The 17,259-nt window shown below is 52.4% G+C and overlaps 2 protein-coding genes across 2 annotated transcripts; one reads left to right on the plus strand and one right to left on the minus strand.

The window, feature by feature from the left end:
* The first annotated feature begins 5,464 nt into the window (after positions 1-5,464).
* On the plus strand, positions 5,465-5,824 carry LOC138520366 (histone H2A type 1-H-like). Its single transcript, XM_069632777.1, has one exon. It carries the CDS (start codon positions 5,465-5,467, stop codon positions 5,822-5,824), a length of 360 nt encoding a protein of 119 aa, XP_069488878.1.
* A 7,282-nt stretch (positions 5,825-13,106) lies between these two features.
* On the minus strand, positions 13,107-13,418 carry LOC138520224 (histone H4-like). The gene has a single exon (XM_069632693.1). It carries the CDS (start codon positions 13,416-13,418, stop codon positions 13,107-13,109), a length of 312 nt encoding a protein of 103 aa, XP_069488794.1.
* Positions 13,419-17,259: the final 3,841 nt, after the last annotated feature.

A 17,259-nucleotide genomic window follows, 5' to 3' on the forward strand; every position in this document is an offset into this window, starting at 1 on the left:
TGCTTGCGTGTGTGTCAGGAGGAAATGCGCCCAGCAATGCCTGCTGCATTTTGGCCTCCCACTTGATAGCTGCTTGTTTGGCCCGTGAACGCACCCGTACGAGAGCATAGAAACACTTGTGTATCGGCGCGTTATAAATGCCACATCATATACCATATCATATATCATATCATATATAGGCCTATTTACGGATGGTCCGAGCGTTCCCGGGCCCACACACTCTGCTCGTTTTTGCCACTCCATTACATGGGTAGCAGAAGGAGGTGGCCTGTTGTGGTTTGGCCGACTGGAAGCCTGAGCGCAGGTAAAGTTCCCAAGAGGGGAACACTGCGAACACGGTTTGCTGCAAAAGTACCCATGCCCTTTCCTGGCCACGTGGAGGCTGGGCATGGGGACCCTGGCCCTGAATGTTGTCGGGTAAGCAGAGGCTGGCCGTACCTCTCACGGGGCATGTGGCGGTAGGTCAGCCTTGTGGAGACTTGCATTACCGGGTGCTGGCCACATCTGCTAGAGTTGGGAAATGTGGAGGATCCACAGTTGCCTCTGCTGGGTTTTACCTTCAGACCTTTCCGCCCTTCCACCACCACTACAGGCCCAATGTGCTTCGAAGGGCAGGCTTGAGCAATTCTGTTCAACCCAGGTCCTTGTGGGGAGGCCCAACCTCTGTGAATGTTTTCAGTGCTCTTTTATGTTGCTTTAACCCCGTCCCGTTGATGGTCGAGGGGCCTGAAGGGCTTTAAAATGTATTGTTTCGGCACCATTGCCCCCAGCAAAATGCCGGCCCCTTGTCTCCCTTCTGTTCAGCTGACTCTACACCACTGTGGGATGTAAGGTCACCCTGCTGCCCTCTCTTAACGGAAGAAGTTACTGCAGCCCAGCTTTTCTAAACAAAAAGGGCCGTTTAAGAGGTCTTTGCCTCCACCTTGTGGCGGCAAGTGGCGCTTGATTAGCCCGATTTCCCCACTGAAGAGCAATCTTCAGGAGTCGGTCTAAAAATCTGCAAAAGAGCTTTTTGCACACCGCGTGCACCCCAAAATTGTCCTTTTTAGGGCACACCTGCTTAGCTGGTTCTTACAAAGAGCTGTTTGGATTTAAAACAAACTGCTCTGATAAGAGCACTCTACATTTTATCCCTCTTTCTCCTATCCTTTCGTGTTCTCTCCCCACCTTTCTCCTAGATTGATCATCATGGCTGCCCAGATGTCAAACATCCCACCTCCTGGACACCGAGGTCGAGATGGAAGGGTTCGAACCAGTCTCTCACAAGCGAAAGACCAGTGAAAGTGCGTCACCAGGTGCATCACATCAGAAGTGGAAGAAGACGCTGACTGAACCATCTGCAACAGGTGTGAGCACCAGCAACAAGTATGACGTTCTGGAGCACGAACAGCTGGCCACAGAACCCGGCAACACAGCGGACGAGCAGACCACCCCACCACCAAAGACCACCCCACCACCAAAGAAGATCCGGATCCCCCCAGTGTTTGTGAAGAGCTTGAAGACCCACAAGGACCTGGTTGACATGCTGAAACACCTGTGCGCCAAACCAACCTTCACCCTCAAGCCTCATGGTGAGCATATGAAGATCTCGCTCACCACAGTAGAGGACTACAAGAGCGTGACAGATGCCTTCACAGTGCAGAAACTGCAGTACTACACATTCCCACTGGAGCGAGTGAGGTCTCAGAGGTTTGTGGTCCGTGGCCTGCCGACTAACACCAGCGTGGAAGACATCACAGATCAACTCGCAGAACAGGGTCTCCCAGTGAAGAGTGTTGTCCAGCTGACCTCGCCAGCCGACAAGAGCAAGAAATTCCCGCTATTTGTTGCCACCCTTGCACAAACCAGCGATGGAAAACCAGCGGACCTGACAAAACTCACACGGCTGTCCAGCTGCATAGTTACCACTGAAGCACCGAAGGGCAGAAGAGGACCGATCATGTGTTTCAACTGCCAGCGGATTGGCCACACATCTGCCTTCTGCCACCAGGACCCACGCTGCGTGCGATGTGGAGAGAACCACACATCGAAAAACTGCACCCGAGCCCGAACAGATCCGACAACCTGCGCCAACTGCAAGGGGCCTCACCCTGCCAGCTACCGCGGATGCCCAGCCCTTACGAAGGCTAAACAGGATGAGCAGCAGAGGAGGACACCACAACAACCACTGCAAGCTCCACGGAACTCTCCAACTACTACAAATGACTCTCAGAGGAGCAGCGGACAACGCCAACCGCACCAAAGACCTGCACATCGTCAGGAGCCAAAACCAACAGCGGCCGCACAGAGGACCCACCCATCTCGCCCGCCACCATGCCATGGCCCTGCGAAGACCCAGACGACACCCACAACATCCGGGCTGAGCTACGCTGGAGTCCTAAATCCACCACCGAACCCGCCGCAAGCAACCACCTCAGCACAGGAAGAGGTAAGAGCGAGCTCCATCGACTGGAAGAACATCATCGTGAAGATTGCAGCTTTTGTTGCAGGGCTCAACATCGACCCCGCCATGACGACGGTGGCACAGCTCATCCTGAGCCTATTCCAGGGCGAAAAGACGAACCAACATGCCATCTAAACCAAGCTGCGCCATCGTGATGTGGAATGCCAACGGTATTCAGAAGAAGACAGACGAACTCCTTCACCTGATGGAAACAAGAAAGGTGAGTGCTGCTTTGCTTTCAGAAACCCACCTGCAAGGAAACCAGAAGCTGAGCCTGGCGAACCACAGAGTGTACCGGACCGACCGACCTACAGGAGCCAAAGGAGGGGGGACAGCAGTGATAGTGAAGACGACGATCGACCACCATGAGATTGCACTCCCACCCCTCAGAAGCATTGAAGCCACTGGAGTGCAAGTCAAGACTGCAACAGGACCACTCCGACTGATCGCAACCTACTGCCCCCCGAAAGCAAAGCTGGATCTCCGAGACCTGGATGCTTTGCTGGACTCGACGGTTCCGACACTCATCGGAGGAGACCTCAATGCCAAGCACCGATGCTGGAACTCCAGGACTGCCAACCAGAGGGGACGGACACTGCTGGCGTATTCCAGGAAGAACGACTGTGTGGTAGCAGGCCCGACTGAGCCCACGCACTACCCAGGTGTAGCAAGCCACAACCCAGATGTGCTGGACATCGTGCTACTGAAGAACCTGCAACACTCTGTGGAGCTGGAAACACTGGTGGAGCTGACCTCGGACCACAATCCAGTAGCAATCACTGTGGGAGATGAGATGGAACCCTACCAGCAGGCCGAGAAGTACAACTTCAGAAGAGCTGACTGGAGCCGCTTCAAAGAGGAGCTGAACAGAATGGTCACTCCAACCCCGCTGAGCACCATGGATGATATCAACAGGGCTGTGGAAGACTTCACGACAGCAGTCCAGGAGGCAATCAAGAGCAGTGTTCCGAAGCAGAAGACAACCAGATGTTCCATCTACAACCTACCGAGAGGCATCCAACAGTCAATCGCCGACAAGAACCGCGCTCGACGACAGTGGCAGAAGCTCCGCACACCTGATCTCCTGCAGAAGTACAACACGCTCACAAGACTCCTGCGGGAACAGATCCGACAGCACCGTGGAGAGAAGTGGGAGTCAGCAACAGCCAAGCTGAAGGAGGCAGACAACTCGGTGTGGAGAATGACTCGTCGCCTGACTGGAAAGAAGGAGCCAAGCCCACCAATCCAGGGACGAACCCACCTTGCATGCAGCAACAAGGATAAGGCAGAGGTCCTTGCCGAGACACTGGAGGCTTCTTTCACCCCGAACAAGGTAAGTAGGCTCTCGGACGGAGTGGAGGAAGCCGTTGAGAAGTACCTCACAGATCACGGAAACGGGCTGGGAGCAGAAGACATCAAGGAGTGCACAAGCTCTGAGGTAGCAGGACTTGCAGAAAAGCTGGCGAACGGCAAGGCACCGGGGAGCGACGGAATAACCAACCTGGCAATCAAGAACCTCCCACCGGCATCAATGGAACATCTCACAGAGATCTTCAATGCATGCATGAGGCTCCAGCACTTCCCGAGTTCCTGGAAAGAAGCAAGGGTCATCGTTTTTCCAAAGGCCGGCAAACCACTGAGGGATCCAGCAAACTACCGCCCCATCAGCCTGCTTTCTGGATTATCGAAGCTCCTGGAGAAGGTCCTCCTCGCTCGACTCAGCGACTTCACCTCCGAAAGAAATCTACTAGCAAAGGAACAGTTTGGATTTCGAAAGGAGCATGCAACGACTCATCAGCTACTGAGAGTGGTGGACACCATCAGCCACGGATTCAACATCAAGAAGTCCACAGGAATCGTCTTCCTGGATGTAGCCAAAGCATTCGACCGAGTCTGGCACAAGGGACTGCTGCACAAGATGATTGGCCTGGGATTTCCGAACTACCTGGTGAAGACGATTGCAAGCTACCTGGGAGGCCGCACCTTCCATGTCGCCATGCGGTCTGAGATGTCCTCTTCACATCCCATCCGAGCAGGCGTGCCACAGGGATCGAACCTCGGACCCTTCCTGTTCAACCTCTTCACCAACGACATCCCAACAGATCTCCACAAGACGAACCTGGCACTATATGCAGATGATGTTGCAGTAATCTCCCAGTCTTTCAGCGAAAAGGAAGTGGCAAAGAACCTGCAAGCTTCATTGGATACCATCGCAAAGTGGTACAGCGACTGGTGGATAGAACTCAACACCAGCAAGACAACTGCAACGCTGTTCACCAGAAAGAAGATCAAGGAGCACCCACACATCAGCCTCAACGGGGAGACCATCAAATGGGAGAGCAGCAGCCGCTACCTCGGTTTGACACTGGACAGCAAACTCAACTGGGAAAGCCACATTGAGAATACTCAGCAGAAGGCAACAGGAAAGATGGCAGCACTGTACCCACTCCTGAAGAGCAAGTCCATGCCACTCCGGACAAAGATCAAGGTCTACAAGGCGATCATCAGACCAACCCTGACTTATGCCTCCCCAGCATGGATGACCTGCCATGAGCGATACCGGAAGAGTCTTCAGATAGTCCAGAACAAGGCCCTGCGGATATCGTCCGGAGCACCAATCTTCACAAGGATAGCAGACCTTCACAGAGACCTGGACATCGAGATGTTGGATGAACATCTAGCAAAGCTGAGTAAGAACTTCTGCCAAGAACTGGATCAGAACCCGAACCCTCTGATCAGAAGACTCACTGCCACCACTGCAAACCCCTTCGACCGCTACCCGCGGCCCATCACTGCGAAGACCCTGTGAAACCAGCCCTACTGTGACAAGACCACACAGACCAAGAAGAATACAAACCCACGACTACACACTCAACCCGAGAAGATGGAGTAATGAGGCTCAAGCCTCGGTATCCAAAAAATCACCGCTGATGGATAAAAATCTATCAGCAAGAAGAAGAACAAGCGCCGGCCCAGGCATTATTTTCTCTTCGAACTGACAGAGTTCCCACTCGCATCAGCATGTCTGGAGGTGGAAAGCAAGGAGGCAAGGCCCGCGCCAAGGCAAAGACTCGCTCCTCCCGGGCTGGCCTGCAGTTCCCAGTCGGCCGTGTGCACTGGCTGCTGCGGAAGGGGAACTACGCTGAACGGGTTGGGGCTGGCGCCCCCGTCTATCTGGCCGCCGTGCTCGAGTATCTGACCGCCGAAATCCTTGAGCTGGCCGGCAACGCCGCCCGAGACAACAAGAAGACACGTATCATCCCCAGACACCTGCAGCTCGCCATCCGCAATGACGAGGAGCTCAACAAGCGACTGGGCAAGGTCACCATCGCCCGGGGAGGAGTGCTGCCCAACATCCAGAGCCGCCCACACTATCATTAACAGAGCTGCATGCTTGCGTGTGTGTCAGGAGGAAATGCGCCCAGCAATGCCTGCTGAATTTTGGCCTCCCACTTGATAGCTGCTTGTTTGGCCCGTGAACGCACCCGTACGAGAGCATAGAAACACTTGTGTATCGGCGCGTTATAAATGCCACATCATATACCATATCATATATCATATCATATATAGGCCAATTTACGGATGGCCCGAGTGTTCCCGGGCCCACACACTCTGCTCGTTTTTGCCACTCCATTACCTGGGTAGCAGAAGGAGGTGGCCTGTTGTGGTTTGGCCGACTGGAAGCCTGAGCCTCCTGAAGGTGAGCGGGGTCTCCTTCGTTCGACTGGGGATCTTCATCTTCTTGGTGACACTCGCCATCAGTCCACAGGTTATGTGGCACCGCCTTGAACCACAATGCATTTCGTGTCACCTGTCGTCATCCTCTCTTTACAGTTATCATGGTCCCTTGTTTTTCACTGACAGTCCATGGGAACAAATCGTAGCGGGAGTCCAGTTTGGACCTTGTCAGATTTCGCAGCATGACCACCTGGTCGCCCACCTGGTGGTTGGATGGCTTCGACCTCCTCTTGGCACTCATGTGTGCATTGGCCCCCCGTTCTCCTCCTTTCGGTGCGCTCCTTGTCGAAACGGTCCGGGCTCCTACTGGGGTGATGTGGAATGGAGGACTTTATGACGGTGCCAAACATGAGGTCGGCTGGCGGGACACCCATCATGCTGTGAGGGGTGACTCGGTAGTTTCGCAGAAAGCGGTAGAGGTCAACCTTCCACGGGCTGGTGTTTGCTCTTGACAGCCTCAGCACTTTGTTGAGTGTCCTCATGAACCGTTCCACATCCCAATTCGCCTGGGGCCACCTTGGCATTATGTGATGGTACTTTATATTCAGTTCCTGCAGGTATTGTTTGAATTCCTCCCCTTGGAATGGTGCACCGTTATCACTCTTGATTCGTGTGGGCAGTCCATGCGTTGCGAACATCTTCTCCATGGCGGGAATTACCACTTCCGCTGCCATGGATTCAACTACCTCGACTTCCGGATCTCGGGAGTGATCGTCAATGGCCATCAGGAGGTAGAGGCCTTCTTGTAGTGTGCAAAAATCGATGCTGATCGCATCCCATCTGCCAAGGCCACGTTCCGCTGACTGGATCGGTTCTGGATTCGGTGGAGTTCCAGTTATCTGGCAGGGTAGACAGGTGTTTATTAGCCTTTCAACCTTCTCGTCTATCTGTGGAAACCACACTCGGTGCCAGACTTGAGCCTTCGCCCGAGCCATCCCTTGGTGGCCTTCATGGGCTAATGTCACTATTCTGTCCTGGAGGCTCGACGGGACGACAATGCGGTTTCCCCTGAGTAGCAGTCCTTGCTCTGTGATCGACAAATCCTGCCATATGGTGAACATCCCTGTGAGGAATGCCTTTGTTTCTGCTGTCCTGTTGTGGGTGTTTTTCATGAAGGACTTCCAATCGCCTGAGATGATGGCATCCTTCACCAGGTCGCAGCACGGGTCCTTGTGTGTCTCCGATTCAATGTCCTCGATGCTGACAGCCTTTGGTCTCATGGCCCGCACAACCTGGCAGATATGTTCCTCGGTCTCTTCGGCTACTTGGACTTCTTGTGGAGTCGCCGCTCGAGCGTGTCTTGAGAGGAAGTCCGCTGGGTTTCCACTTCCCGGCTGATAGGCCAATTCAAAATTGTACTGCTGGAGGTGTAGCAGCCATTTGGCTATTCTGGCCGGCGGGTGAGAGGATGTGCCCATGAAGATAGGCAATAGGGGTTTGTGATCCCTAACTGCCGTGAATCTTCTGCCATAGAGATAGAGGTGGAAATGACGACACCCCCACAGTACGGCAATCGCCTCCTTCTCAATGTGCGAGTATCGCTGCTCTCTCATTGTGAGGGCTCTTGACGCGTATGCAATGGGTCTCTTCTCCCCTTCTTTGGTGACCTGCATGAGGATGGCCCCTAGGCTGACAAGGCTTGCATCCACAAATAGTTCAGTTGGGAGTTCGGTGTTGTAGTAGGCCATCTTTGTGTCGATTGACAGCGACTCCTTGATGTTTTCAAAAGCCTCCTGACACGCCTGCCCCCATTTCCACTTTGTGTTAAGCTTGGTAAGTTCTCGCAGGGGTTCAGAGAGAGTGGGCAAGTTACGGACGACCAGACCCCCCTTTGTTTTGAATAAATTAACTTTGGGTTTCACCCTAAGTTAACAGGGCGATCCAGACGTGGACCCCTTGCTCACTGTTCTTAGAGAGGCAACAGTTTCACCTCACTGATGATGCCCAACAAGGCTGAAACACGTGTATGGGGTTACTGATGGTACTCTTGTTCAGAGGAGAATTGCCTAGCATTTCGGCGCTGGACTGCCCCTGGGCAGGACAAAGGCTGATATGCAGGGAAATTTCTTCTCTGTTAAAGGGACAGTGAGCTAAAGACTTGGTAGAGTCTCTCCCAGGGGTTATTCACCCAAAAACAGGTCATTGGGCTGTGTTCATGCTGGTAGAGAGATTCCCAGACCCCCCTTTGTTTTGAACAAGTTACGGATGAACCTCCCACAGTACGTGGCCATCCCCAGGAAGCTGCGCACTTCGGTAGGTGTCATCGGCGGACTCGCAGCCTGTATGTCGGCAACCTTCTGGGGGTCCGGGGAGATGCCAGTGCTGCTGAACTTGTAGCCAAAGAAAGATATTTCCGTTTTGAAGAATTCACATTTTTCTTTGTGAATAGTTAACCCAGCGTCATCTAGTCTGCCCAGGAGCATCTGCAGTCTCTTCAAGTGTTCTTCTCTGTCCTGAGCATGGATCAGGATGTCGTCATTCACATTGAGGACCCCTGGTATGTCTCGGATGACCTCCTGAATAGTCTGTTGAAAGACTTCGGCAGCCAACGAGATCCCAAAGCTTAGGCGTTTATATCTCCGTAATCCCAGGTGTGTCGAGAAAGTTGTTATGTATCGAGAGTCCTTATGCAGCTTGAGCTGGTGGTATCCAGCTTTCAGATCAACTTTGGAGAAGACTCGTGACCCGGTGATATCAGCCTCCATTTCGTCAAGCGTAGGTGTGATATGGCGCTCCCGCTTGATTGCAGTGTTCGGTAGACGCATGTCTATGCAAATCCAGACTTTTCCCGGCTGTTTGGGTTTTTTTGTGACCACCATCGGGGAAACCCATGGTGTCGGCCCAGTTACCTCTTCTATTATGCCTGCTCTCTACAATGCTTTTAAGTTCTTTCTCCACTTGTTCACGCATGTGGAACAGGGTTCTCCTGTGTCTTACGGCCTTGGGCTGGACCGACTCGTCTATGTGGAGCTTGATTGTCTTTCCTTTCAGACACCCTATCCCGTTTTGTAGGTTGGGATACTCTGCCAGGATCTTCTCGACTTCTTGTGCTTCTTCACGTGACAGACGAACTTGACTAGCCCTAGGTCTTCAGCCGCATCCCCACTCAGAAGGCATTCGATCCCCGCATTTACGATGTAGATTTTTGATCGTAGCCTTCTTTCGCCATGGCTGAGGGTGGTGCGGAATCTGCCAACCACTGGTAGTGATTTCCTACAGCCATACGCAAATAATAAAGTGTCTGTGTTCTTCAGATCTGGTTGTGGTTGCAGTGTTTGGAATGTGCTTGTGGGCATAACATTTACGGACACTCCCGTGTCAATGGTCATCCATACCTGATGGTTTTGAAGAGTGACCTGGCATTTTCGTCTCCGGAGACTTTTTCTTTGCGACGCATGTCCCTGATCCAGGGCTGACACCAGGTAGACTTTTCTCCCTTTTTTCCGCTGTTCCCTGCCGGATTTGTGTTGGGTCCCCGTGGCGTCATCCCCTTCTTCCTCAATAGAAGATTTTGTCGCTTCGACTCGCCTTGTATTGGCTTGCTTCTTTTTCTTGGTCCCGCTCTTCTCTTGGGGAGCAGTCAGGGGCGGCAGTGGGGCGCCCGATGACCGGCACACCTTAGCATAGTGGTCCTTACTGCCACATGCCCCACATGTTGTTCCTTGCGCGGGGCAGTTTCGCCGTCCATGTCGCAATCCACAACACCATTCTGCGTGTCCCGGGATTCGTGGCTGCCACCTCGCTTGTGCGTAGTTGCCGCCAGCCTCATCCCTTGCGGGCTGTCTGTTTGTGACATGGGCCACCATTGCTGTCGTGAGAGCAGGCTGTAGTTTTTAAAGAGTCGCCTCAATGTTGGCGGCCCTGGTATGTGCCAGTTCTCTTTGACGCCCCAATTCCAGAATGCGTATTAGGGAGATGCCCTTCTCACTCAGTACCATCCATCTCAGTTTCTCAGAATGGATGCCATTGATGAGTTGTCTCCGGATTTCTTTCTCGAAGTTCGTGAACTCACACGATATTGCCAGCTTCCTCAGTCGGGTATGGTAGGTGTAAAGACCGGTAGGCGGTGTCTGTATTTCTGCTCTCTATATGGTAGAGGAGAGACACAGAAGACCCCAGCCAAGATTCTCTATAAGGTAGCAATGGACAAGCAATCAAGGCCTAGCTTCTCAGGAGGTGATGCGGGCTGGTTCTTAAGTACAGTGTAGTCCCCAACCCCCACAAAGGAATGTCCACACACTGTATTACTGAAATCACAGTCTTTATATAATTAATATTCAAAGGTATGTACACGATCACAATAACGCACTTTGTACTTGGAAGTCAATAATGATAAATATATACACGTCTAGAGTGGTACCACTAATGTTATGAAATCTCATTAAAGTGCATCAACTGTACGGTTAAAATGTCACACAGATCAATAACGAGTAAACCAGCAATAGAGATAGGCAGGAACATAAGATGGTTGAAACAATAGGCAGAATGCTGGCCCCGTTACCTAGACACAGTTCTGTGTGGAGATCCCCCCACCTGGGCAACCTGTAAATAAAGATATATAGCACAAGCCCAGTCCAAATGTTCTTCCTATTAAGGTTTTACCCCCCCAATGTACCTGGTGGAGTAGAGTTCTCCGACGATGCACCAACCGATCCTTCTTGAGTGCCTCCCTTTCAGGCGGGAGCCATGGATTGTTGAGGTGTCGGGGAACCTGGCGCTCGGTGTCGGGGAATCGAAGGCCCTTGTTGAGTGCCCTCCCTTTAAGGCAGGAGTCACGGGTTGTCGAACGTCCGACGGTGAACAGGGTGAACTATGACAGGGAAGTGGCAGCTTCGTTCATAGCGGTGCTCGTCGACGACAGAGCATTGGCGTCCTGCAAGGAACAGGCGTGCGGGACACCTCGGTGACAATAGTTCTGGACCGCAAAGAGATGATGAAGAACTGTGGCCCAGCAAGGGCGTCGAGTCGTCGGCGTCTCTGCGGTCTGTAGGTGGCGGGAAACCCACCGGTGGATGCTCCTCGGCGCGTCGACGGTTGGGCCTTCTCCAGCGGGAGACAAGCGGATGCCGATGCAGACGAGAGCGTCCGATGATCAATGAAGTTCTTAGGCAAACGGGAGCACGGCGGCTCCGGCCGGCGACGGCGGTCGTCGACAGTGGCGGACAACAGTCTGAGTGCTTCTCCTTGGAGTTCCGCAGCAGTCCCTGTTTCGGGTCGGCAGCCTGTCGATGGTCTGTCTACCAGGCAACGTTGGCAAAGATCAGCTGTGCACGATGGTCCCTCGTAGCTTGGGAAGAGGGCGCCTTACCAGGTCCTTTCTGGGTCAGTCCTTGGAGGCACAACAGCTTTCAGATTGTGAAGGAGAGCAACAGCAATTCTTCTCGTCCAGCAGGGCTTCAAGGTCAAGCTTCAGTTAATCCAGTTACTCGTCGTAGTGGACTTCAGCTTCTGAACACGATTCCTAGTAGTGAGGCAAGGAAACCCCTCTTAGAAGATAGGGAAAGTTAGGGTTTTCCAAGAGACAGCGGGGTAGGCCTCTGGGTGAAAGGAGCAGGGTTCTTTGGCCCCTGCCCCGACGACCGCCTCTGACAAACGCCGTTCTTTGCCCGACGGGCAAAGGCCCAGCAGGCCCCAACAGGCACAGCTCCTGGGCAAGTTAGAGTGAGGTTTGCAATAGGTCTTAGCCTGAGGACCAAAGTAACATGGAAGGTGAAATGAGAGCCCTTTTGGGCGAGAGGGCCGGGCGGTCTTGATATCGCGTTCAGACCTTTCCCGGAACCTTGGTTGATGTTCATGCCTCCCTCCCAGCAGCCTCAGCGCTTCTCACTTAGGGTAATGAGTGGAGTCCCCAGTCAGCCTCCTCCCCTCGCTTGCCATTCCTTCTTGGAACACGGTGTACAATGTATCTCTTCTGGCAGCTATCTGCAGAACCCCGGCTCTTGCACTCTTGGCCAGCTGGGCTGCAGTAACTTCTTCCGTTAACAGAGGGCAGCAGGGTGACCTTACATCCCACAGTGGTGTAGAGTCAGCTGAACAGAAGGGAGGCAAGGGGCCGGCATTTTGCTGGGGGCAATGGTGCCGAAACAATACATTTTAAAGCCCTTCAGGCCCCTCGACCATCAACGGGACGGGGTTAAAGCAACATAAAAGAGCACTGAAAACATTCACAGAGGTTGGGCCTCCCCACAAGGACCTGGGTTGAACAGAATTGCTCAAGCCTGCCCTTCGAAGCACATTGGGCCTGTAGTGGTGGTGGAAGGGCGGAAAGGTCTGAAGGTAAAACCCGGCAGAGGCAACTGTGGATCCTCCACATTTCCCAACCCTAGCAGATCTGGCCAGCACCCGGTAATGCAAGTCTCCACAAGGCTGACCTACCGCCACATGCCCCGTGAGAGGTACGGCCAGCCTCTGCTTACCCGACAACATTCAGGGCCAGGGTCCCCATGCCCAGCCTCCACGTGGCCAGGAAAGGACATGGGTACTTTTGCAGCAAACCGTGTTGGCAGTGTTCCCCTCTTGGGAACTTTACCTGCGCTCAGGCTTCCAGTCGGCCAAACCACAACAGGCCACCTCCTTCTGCTACCCAGGTAATGGAGTGGCAAAAACGAGCAGAGTGTGTGGGCCCGGGAACACTCGGGCCATCCGTAAATTGGCCTATATATGATATGATATATGATATGGTATATGATGTGGCATTTATAACGCGCCGATACACAAGTGTTTCTATGCTCTCGTACGGGTGCGTTCACGGGCCAAACAAGCAGCTATCAAGTGGGAGGCCAAAATGCAGCAGGCATTGCTGGGCGCATTTCCTCCTGACACACACGCAAGCATGCAGCTCTGTTAATGATAGTGTGGGCGGCTCTTAAAAGAGCCTTTGGGGTTTGTGGTGGTGGTGGTGGTGGTGGTGCTGCTGCGGGTGTCCTCAACCCCCGAATCCGTAAAGAGTGCGACCCTGGCGCTTCAGGGCATAGACGACATCCATTGCGGTGACCGTCTTCCTCTTGGCGTGCTCGGTGTAGGTGACGGCATCCCGGATCACGTTCTCCAGGAAGACCTTCAGCACCCCACGGGTCTCCTCGTAGATGAGGCCGGAGATGCGCTTGACTCCGCCACGGCGAGCCAGGCGGCTGATGGCGGGCTTGGTAATTCCCTGAATGTTATCTTGGAGCACTTTCCTGTGCCTCTTGGCGCCGCCCTTGCCGAGTCCTTTCCCTCCTTTGCCACGTCCAGACATGATGGCTCTTCTCTCCCTCACAAACGAGCTGAGACTGTGGTGGCGCGCGCTTGTTCTTCTTCTTGCTGATAGCTTTTATCCATCAGTGGTGATTTTTGGATACCGAGGCTTGAGCCTCATTACTCCATCTTCTCGGGTTGAGTGTGTAGTCGTGGGTTTGTATTCTTCTTGGTCTGTGTGGTCTTGTCACAGTAGGGCTGGTTTCACAGGGTCTTCGCAGTGATGGGCCGCGGGTAGCGGTCGAAGGGGTTTGCAGTGGTGGCAGTGAGTCTTCTGATCAGAGGATTCGGGTTCTGATCCAGTTCTTGGCAGAAGTTCTTGCTCAGCTTCGCTAGATGTTCATCCAACATCTCGATGTCCAGGTCTCTGTGAAGGTCTGCTATCCTTGTGAAGATTGGAGCTCCAGACGATATCCGCAGGGCCTTGTTCTGGACTAGCTGAAGACTCTTCCGGTGTCGCTCATGGCAGGTCATCCATGCTGGGGAGGCATAAGTCAGGGTTGGTCTGATGATCGCCTTGTAGGCGTTGATCTTCGTCCGGAGGGGCATGGACTTGCTCTTCAGGAGTGGGTACAGCGCTGCCATCTTTCCTGTTGCCTTCTGCTGAGTATTCACGATGTGGCTTTCCCAGTTGAGTTTGCTGTCCAGGGTCACACCGAGGTAGCGGCTGCTGCTCTCCCATTTGATGGTCTCCCCGTTGAGGCTGATGTTTGGGTGCTCCTTAATCTTTTTTCTGATGAACAGCATTGCGGTTGTCTGTCTTGCTGGTGTTGAGTTCTATCCGCCAGTCGCTGTACCACTTCGCAATGGTATCCAATGAAGCTTGCATGTTCTTCACCACTTCCTTTTTGCTGAATGACTGAGAGATGACTGCAAAATTGTCTGCATACAGCGCCAGGGCGGTCTTGTGGAAATCTGTCAGGATGTCGTTGGTGAAGAGGTTGAACAGGAAAGGTCTGAGGTTCGATCCCTGTGGCACGCCTGCTTGGATGGGATGTGATGAGGACATCTCAGACCGCATGGCGACATGGAAGGTGCGGCCTCCCAGGTAGCTTGCAATCGTCTTCACCAGGTAGTTCGGATATTTCAGGCCAATCATCTTGTGCAGCAGTCCCTTGTGCCAGACTCAGTGTTTGCCATTCCTTCTTGGAACACTGTGTGCAATGTATCTCTTCTGGCAGCTATCTGCAGAACCGCGGCTCTTGCATTCTTCGCCAGCTGGGCTGCAGTAATATCTTTCCGTTAACAGAGGGCGGCAGGGTGACCTAACATCCCACAGTGGTGTAGAGTCAGCTGAACAGAAGGGAGACAAGGGGCCGGCATTTTGCTGGGGGCAATGATGCCGAAACTATACATTTTAAAGCCCTTCAGGCCTCTTGACCATCAACGGGAAGGGGTTAAAGCAAAATAGCCAGCTGAGGTTTGGAGTGCTGTGTGCTGGAGAACGCTCCTTGACCCGTGAATTACTGCTCTATTGCTCTTGCCTTGAGGTGGAGCTTTCTTGCCATTTCCTTCCTGCTGTGCCTACAAAGACTCTGACTCTCGCAGAGCGAACGCGGAGTCAGCTGAGTTTTGGGAGACTCTGGGAGGAATGGAAGAGGTGGTCCCTGGGCGGAAACCAGAAACACGCCCTAACCTGCAGTCCATCGCACGATCAAAGACAAGACTTCTTAAACAACCATCTACACGCGCGCAGCTCCAGAGGGAATCTGTTGGGCCTGTTGGTCCTGACCCCTTCATTGACAACAAGGACTCGGAAGGCGCCGTCCTAACTCCTCAAGTAAGTGCTGGCGTCACCGCTTTGGGAAATGGCTCTGCGTCCAAGTGGAATAATATCACCCCCACTGTTACTAACGAGGCGCTGCTTCACAAACGGAGATGTCTATTGTGCACAAACAGCGTCCCTTGGCCAACGCTATCAATGTGTGTACCTCCAATTTGTTGCCAAAGTGTACAATGTTCAATGTGCATCTATTGGCCACTCTAGCATCATACAAACCGGGGATGGGGCGGAGGCAATACCTGCGGGATATCTGCTGAGGCCGCAGACGGCCCTTGTCTGGTGCAAAGCCTGGCCTCAAACAAGGATGGCAGGGGTACTGTTTCTTGTCTCTCCCCCAGGCTGCAGATCCCCCTGCTGCGTGTGCTGGCATGGCATGTAGTATCTGCACGTCAATTAGACACTAAGACATAGGTCCACAGTACAGCTATTGCGGCCTCTATTTCAACCTCACCATTTTATTCTGCTTCAGAAACACCGACATTTAGCAGGATGTCTGCTTTTAAAGATTTGTGTGAGACTACCGCTATATTTAAACTCAACGCTAAACAAAAGAACCTTTGCACGTCCGTCCACCTATCTGAGACTGAGAAACCCCAGTACGAGCATTGCAATGAGCTTGTGCTTGAGCATGTGGCGATAAACACTGCCTGTTCCATAGGGGGGGGGGGGGCTCAGCAGTGGCTATTTTGATCTTCAATCTGACTCTGTCTGCAGGCCCCCATCCTCCGTATGATGTTCTCACTGAATCTGACAGTATTCAAACCCAAATGGGCTCGGACGATGTATTTTTCCACACAAAAGAACCAGTGATAGCCGTCCAGCCCGTGAGTCTTATGACAACAGAGTCGCACTTTCATGAGCTCTCCTCTAGACCAGTCGTTGTTGAGTCAGAGCCGGCTGTGAGAAAACACGGGCTGTGTCCCAGTTCCTTGGGATCTATTTTGGCAACATCTAGCCTGATGTCTACTGTAAATCCTGAAGCCCCACTTGTTTTGGAAACACCTACAAGGAGAAACTCGCTGGATGGGGTAAACAAACTACTACAAGACTTAACAAACCTAAATAAATCAAGAAGCGAGAAAAAACTCCCAGACCTGAACAAATCTAACAAGTTCCCAAATGTTGAGGATAAACTGGGAAAATCAACTAGTACCAACTGCCTGAGTGCCACCGGCAATCGTCGACAGCTTGAGGACAGTGACTCTGCTGGATTGAATTGCTCTCAACAAAGAGTTTCAAAGAAATGGTCTCTACAAATCTCTGAGCTTAGTCAGCTCTCTGCGATGACAAGAGAAAGAGTCCCTACTCCTTTATCAAAAACTCGACAGTTTCACTCTACTGAATCATCAACAGACGCCTCCTCGAGTGACTCATTCATCATTGAAAGAGAGTTTCCCAAAATAAGGCACCTCCAAACAAGTCACATTCTGCCAGACTTGCCACCTCTCATGTACCTGAAGTGATTGTTAAAAAACGTATTCAAGACCTACAACCAACTTTGACCTCGTCCATGTCAATGCAATTTCCCCATTTCTTAAAATGTACGAACAGCTGAAAGATAACGTAAACGATTTGAGTACTTTTGTTGCCCTCATGAACTCAAAAATGATGAACCTTGAAAACGACAATAATCTGTTTAAACAGTTGATCCATGACTCGAACAATAAAATTGACCACTCACTAGCTGGGCTTGCAGATCAAAAGCGCAACAACAGCGACGACAAAAAATTACTAGCTGAAGTTGCGAAAGAGGCCCTTGGTCTTCTAAAACCACATAATTGCAACACAAGGCCTAATACCTCCCACACAGAGTTACACACTCAAATTCCATGCAGAAAAGCTAACAAGGGCACTTCGACTGACGCCATAATCATATATGCAGAGACTCATCAATCTTCAAATCAGGCCTTGATCATGCATGGAAAGGAGCCTACTACAAGTCTACGTTTACCTGATACTCTCCCCACAGTAGCTTAACCAGTGACCATTCCATCCGATATGGTGATGAATTGCCTCAGTCTTAGTATTCATACAAACGTTTCGCCAAAAACCACGGATG

Source organism: Ambystoma mexicanum, chromosome 13, assembly GCF_040938575.1.
Source record: "Ambystoma mexicanum isolate Mex_15411 chromosome 13, UKY_AmexF1_1, whole genome shotgun sequence".
Classification (NCBI taxonomy): domain Eukaryota; kingdom Metazoa; phylum Chordata; class Amphibia; order Caudata; family Ambystomatidae; genus Ambystoma; species Ambystoma mexicanum.